The 6,000-nt window shown below is 43.4% G+C and overlaps 1 protein-coding gene across 6 annotated transcripts in view; it reads right to left on the bottom strand.

Annotated features, from left to right (window-relative positions):
- Positions 1–5,276, bottom strand: part of MYBL1 (MYB proto-oncogene like 1) — a 58,235-nt gene extending 52,959 nt beyond the window's left edge. For 3 of the 6 annotated variants that reach the window (XM_077492815.1, XM_077492816.1, XM_077492814.1), the window contains exon 1: positions 4,870–5,276. In XM_077492815.1, coding sequence (XP_077348941.1) covers positions 4,870–4,889 — 20 coding nt within the window. In that variant the 5' untranslated portion in view covers positions 4,890–5,276. The remainder of the gene's footprint in view (positions 1–4,869) is intronic. The other 3 variants (XM_077492817.1, XM_077492818.1, XM_077492819.1) reach the window with 3 other exon arrangements.
- Between the last annotated feature and the right edge of the window lie 724 nt (positions 5,277–6,000).

Consider the following 6,000-nt stretch of genomic DNA (forward strand, 5'->3'; position numbering starts at 1 on the left):
ACATTACACCAGGGTTTCTGCGGTATGGCACACAGCACATTCATTGAAGCCTGCAAAGGAAGTTCTCCATGACTGGGTAATAAGTGTGGATACACAGTTCAAATACCAATCACAAATACAAGATTGAAGAATAATTCTGATCACTATAAAGAGAATCAGAAAATGATCACGTAAAAATTAGTTGAAAATATCAATAAAAAAAAAAAAAATAATAATAATTTACGAATCTCATGGTATGTAGCACCCTATGGATTTCTTCAATAAGGCTGCAAAAATTTCAAAATGCAATAACTGCCAGGATTTACCTTATTTCACTTAAAAAGTGTAAACTGAAATGCGATTGCTTGTCTGTCCCAGCACTGTTATCTATGGTTGTGTACAAACCTGTGACTGTGATGTGTAGTCAGGCAAAGTATGAAGACTTTCTAAAACTAGCCACATACATTACAATCTTCTCTAGATTAATCGTGATGGTGTAATAGAGCAGTGGTCATCAACCCTGTCCTCAGGGCCCCCCAACAGGCCAGGTTTGCAAGATAACTGAACTACATCACAGGTGATATCATTTGTTGCTCAGTGATTGCTGTATTATAGTCTGCATCTCCCCCAAGGTAATACATAAAACCTGGCCTGTTAGTGGGCCCTGAGGACAGGGTTGATGACCACTGTAATAGAGGGGCTACCCTAACTGATTGGATAGAAATCAAATGCATTATCTAGCTGGGCCCATACACTACAAGGTTGTTGAGAAACCAAATGAAATTGTACAATCATATGTGTGGTCATCCCTGTGTTCAGAAAGAACATCCCCTGTGCAAAGAGCTATCACTGGGCACATGGTCTCTGCCAATGGGTCCTCAGATACTGAATTACAACCAGTCATTGGATTTTCCCGAAAAGGTGTCCTACAGCAGTGGTCATCGACCCTGTCCTCAGGGCCCACTAACAGGCCAGGTTTTATGTATTAGCTTGAGGTGATCCAGGCTAGACTATTGCAACAAATTATATCACCTGTGATGTATTTCAGTTATCTTGCAAACCTGGCCTGTTAATGGGCCCTGAGGACAGGGTTGATGACCACAGTCCTACAGGATCCTTGCTTTGACATAGGCCAGAACAGTATTCTTATTAAAGTGATTGGAAAGCTTTGTTATTTATTTTTAAACATGTCATACTTACCTCCACTGTGCAGTTTGTTTTGCACAAAGTGGCCCTGAGCCACAACTTCTCGGCGTCGGTAGCTCCTCCCTGCATCGTGTAACCCCCTAGGAGAAGCGCTCTCCCAGGGAGTTACCTTGCAGGTGCACTCCCGAGTCCAGCATTTTTGTCCATAGATGCAGAATGCCAGACTCAGCCCCTCGCCCATGTCATTGGATTTGATTGACAGCAGTGGGAGCCAATGGCTGCGCTGCTATCAATCTATCCAATCAAGAGCCGAGGGGAGGGGGCATGCGCGCTGGTCAGTGACAGAAGTTTTTTCACCTGCATAATAGAATGTAATAAGATGAAAAAACACCAGGGTTTACAACCACTTTAAGTTGGCAATACAACATACAATATTATTATTCAATTTTCCTTCAATTATGTAGTGCAAGTGTTTGCCTGACTGCAAACAAATTGAAAGTGTTTAGGTTTGACCTCATATTATATGGTTTTGGTAACTCTAAAGGAAAGATGTAGAAGAAAATTATATAAAAATGTATTAAAGTGGAACTTTAAGAATAAAACAAAAAATGGGGAACAAGCAGGATTTTTAATGCAGAAGACACATACTATGCAAACAATTGCACACTGCAAGTATAAAAAAAAAAATATATATATAGTTTATAATCTCTTTAACTTCTAATATGCAAGCTGAATAGTTTTAATACAATATACATTCACTAAAGAAAAATAAATTACGGGATTGGAGGGCACAGCAAGTTGTATTGTACTTACAATAAAGTAATTGTTGTACTACTGGTTGTAATGGTACCAATTCCTACAGCTCAATTGCTTTTTCATTAAAGCGGAGTTCCACCCAAAAGTGAAACTTCGGCTTTAAGCACTCCTCTTCCCCTGACATGCCACATTTTTTTTGGGGGGGGGGGGGCGTGTCCTCTTCTTAGTGGGGCTTCCTGTCCCACTTCCTCCTTCCAGGTCCTCGGCCGCCTGGGCGACTCCTCCTCTCACCCTATGCGGCCCCTTCCCTGCCAGCGATCTTCTGGGACACAACACAGCTCCCAGAGGATCACTGGCCAATAGCAGAGCGACTAGCCCTGAAGCCGTAAGCTGTCACACAACGGGTGCCCACAGTGGTTATGACGGCGCCGAGGAGAGGGAAGAGGAGTGGGGCCCCCGTATCGCTGGACCATGGGACACGAGTGTCAGTTTATTAAAAGGTCAGCAGCTATGCTTTTTGTAGCTGCTGACTTTTTTTTAATTTTTTTATTTTTTTCGTTTATTAAAAAAGTTTCACGATTAGACATTCATATCACTTTTGTCCTGAATGAGTACACTGGAGAACAAAATGAGAGAGTTTTACAAAAAAATAGTGCAGCTGTGCATAGTAACCAATCAGCTTCCAGCTTTTATTGCCAAAGCTTAATTGAACAATCTGACGTTAGAAGCCGATTGGCTATCATGCACAGCTGCACCAGTTTTAGTAAATCTCTCCCCAATGTGTCAATGCTCTATCATCAGTATTGTACACAACCTGCAAAACTTTGTTGAATGAACATTATTTCTCTGATCTCATCCCTCAATTTCCATGTACAGAACTGGACCTTGTCAGCAGACACCCTCACACAATCTTCTTGTCTGATGATTAATAAATTAACATTTCCAACTGTTCATCAGTAAACTTTACAAAAGATTTGGAGCGTTTTTTTTTCTCAGCAATAAATATCAATGAGCACTCAGTAAATACAAGAAACAGGACAAATAGATGATGACTAAAAAAAGGGGGACACAAACAGGTAACAAGAAATAAGAACACGACAGGTGTTCTAATCCCGCCCCCACTATATAATATATATTATAAAAAAAAATAAAAAAGGAGGGAAATTTTTTTCCTTGAACTAAATCCTCAATAGACTTAAATAAAGCTTTAACACATGCATAAGTACTTATATTTTAGCTATGTAACACTTTGGGGGTTATTTACGAAAAGGCAAATTGACTTTGCACTACAAGTGCAAAGTGCATTTAAAATTGCACTGAAAGTGCAGTTGCTGTAAATCTAAGGGGCTAGATCCAAAACGAGTGGAAACTCTGCTGATTTTATCATCCAATCACGTGCAAGCTAAAATGCTGTTCGTTATTTTCTTTGCATGTCCCCCTCTGATCTACAGTGACTGCATTTGTAGTGCAAAGTGGATTTGCCTTTAATAAATAACCCCTATTGTTCCTTATTCTAATGTTTTAGCTTTGTGAATTGAGTTATATGTGTGTGCGCACCAACTCCTATCTGATAAGATTTTTGCATTACATTAAAATGCAAAACTGGTAACCAGTCTCCTGTCTATATGTCTAGTGTAACATCTGTAGTGCAGCCAATTTATTCTCTGCACCAGAAAGCCTTGTACAAAACCTAGAAGCACCTCCCTTGCTGTAGTTAAGCAAGTATTAAGCTAAACTACCTGCATGATGTTTTTTAACCAAAATATGTTACCCATGGCTGCAAAACGTTACTATGAATCTGATGAACAACAGATGCACCAACAAGTGACATACACCTTCACGATGAATGCAGAGCCTGGAAATGGACCTACAAATCCAAAATATCCCGTAAACAAAGAATTGGAACTGACAACACAAGTATGATATACAGGACTCTGAATATCTGGGACTTTCCAGACAAGGGCAAGAATACCTGAAATAGCACTTAATATACACATTTACAATATAAATTACTTTTGTTGTTTGTTTTAACTCCCTCCATTTATATTATATAAAGGATGGAGGTTGCTATAAATGTATGTTATAGAAGAAGCCATCTGATTTATCCATACATCATGTTACACCAGTACAGAGAGGTTTGGGGATGTTGGTGTTGATCCTAAATATCTGACGACCCCTGACTTGTATTATTAGGTCCTCCTCTATAGGACATGCTGGGATCGGTAGTGACACCAGCCCCCGGATACATAGTGAAGACATCTCTGGGGACACTACACTGACAGATGATCCCGGAACTGACCGTATTGTGACCTGGTCTCTACAATCCCCTCCACGTATATAATGTGTGATCTGGTCTCTACAATCCCCTCCACGTATATAATGTGTGATCTGGTCTCTACAATCCCCTCCACGTATATAATGTGTGATCTGGTCTCTACAATCCCCTCCACGTATATAATGTGTGATCAGGTCTCTACAATCCCCTCCACGTATATAATGTGTGATCTGGTCTCTACAATCCCCTCCACGTATATAATGTGTGATCAGGTCTCTACAATCCCCCCCACGTATATAATGTGTGATCAGGTCTCTATAATCCCCTCCACGTATATAATGTGTGATCAGGTCTCTACAATCCCCTCCACGTATATAATGTGTGATCAGGTCTCTACAATCCCCCCACGTATATAATGTGTGATCAGGTCTCTACAATCCCCTCCACGTATATAATGTGTGATCAGGTCTCTACAATCCCCTCCACGTATATAATGTGTGATCAGGTCTCTACAATCCCCTCCACGTATATAATGTGTGATCAGGTCTCTATAATCCCCTCCCCCGATAATTGGGATAATGACATTGATCAGTACTGTGTGCGATATCACTGTATGATGGTCGGTTGGTGTCAGTTACGATGAGACAATGCTGGGTGTTGTAGTCCTCCAGCATGGGGGTCAGTGGTGCCCCCGGACAGGTAACAAGCCTCACCTGCGCACTCTGGTCGCCATCCTCCGCTCTGTCCGGGAACACGCAGCTCTCTATAGGTCCTCAGATCCCGGGCACACCGCCAGCATCCTCCCCGGGGATCTCCCCCGGTCACAGCTCTCCGTCCCCTCCGGCGATCACACACAGCCAACGGCTCCGGCTCGCTCCCCTGTGCCCCGACTCCTCTCTACTGGTCCCGAGCAAACACGAGCGCCGCTGACACCTGGGCGGGGCGAGAGGAGTAGAACAGGCCAATAGGGCACACCGGCAAAAGGGGGCGGAACCACCGAGAAGACAGGAGGAGGGGAGACCATGAAAAGAGGGCGGGGTAATGGATCTTGAATTCATTTCTTTTCCCGCGTTGCCTTAATATGACCTGCCAGAGACAGGGATCGGTTTGAATTGGAGCGGCGCGGCTGGGCTGTCTACATAAGGGCAGGCGGGGACCCTCCAGCCGCAGACATCGTCCTGTACGGTCATACTGCGTATGTTGTACGGCTTGTACCATTTTAATCATATCGGGGGAGTGCAGGATCCCACCGCTACACTATTCATCCAGCGTGCCAACAGATCACGTGACCCGATGGGCTGGCTGTGATGTGGAGGGGGCGTGTCAGGGGCGGGGGTGTCCGCCTAGCTGTCAGTGGTCAGGATGCTCATTCCTCTGACTTGATGTAATGGGAGGTGTGGGAGTGACATGGCTGTACAGAGGAGTGTGTCTGCCCTGAGGGTGCTGACAGGTGTATGGCCCAATCTTTCCATTTATAATACACCCGCTTATAGAGCAACTCCAACAATCCGATTTTTTACAAACTTAAAGATCTCCAGTCTCTTCCCCCCCCCCCCCCCAAAAAAAAAACCTGAAAGTGATTGTAAACGATCACATTGTAAAACAACACTTTCAGTTTAACCACTCCAGCCCCGAGAGGGATTTACCCCCCCTTGTGACCAAGACATTTTTTGTGATACAGCACTGAATAAACTGACAATTGCTTTTTAGTAGGCGGAGTTGTTATAATTAGGGGGCGGGCATGTGGTTATAGGTGTGGCATAGGAAAAGGATAAAATGCGGCGCAGAAAAATATGGGTGTGGGTTACGTTAATGAGCATGGCTTACATGGGGCGTGGCTCAAG

The sequence above is a fragment of the Lithobates pipiens genome, unplaced genomic scaffold (genome assembly GCF_037356315.1).
Source record: "Lithobates pipiens isolate NorthernLeopardFrog02 unplaced genomic scaffold, aLitPip1_a1.2 Scaffold_19, whole genome shotgun sequence".
In the NCBI taxonomy this organism is placed as follows: Eukaryota; Metazoa; Chordata; class Amphibia; order Anura; family Ranidae; genus Lithobates; species Lithobates pipiens.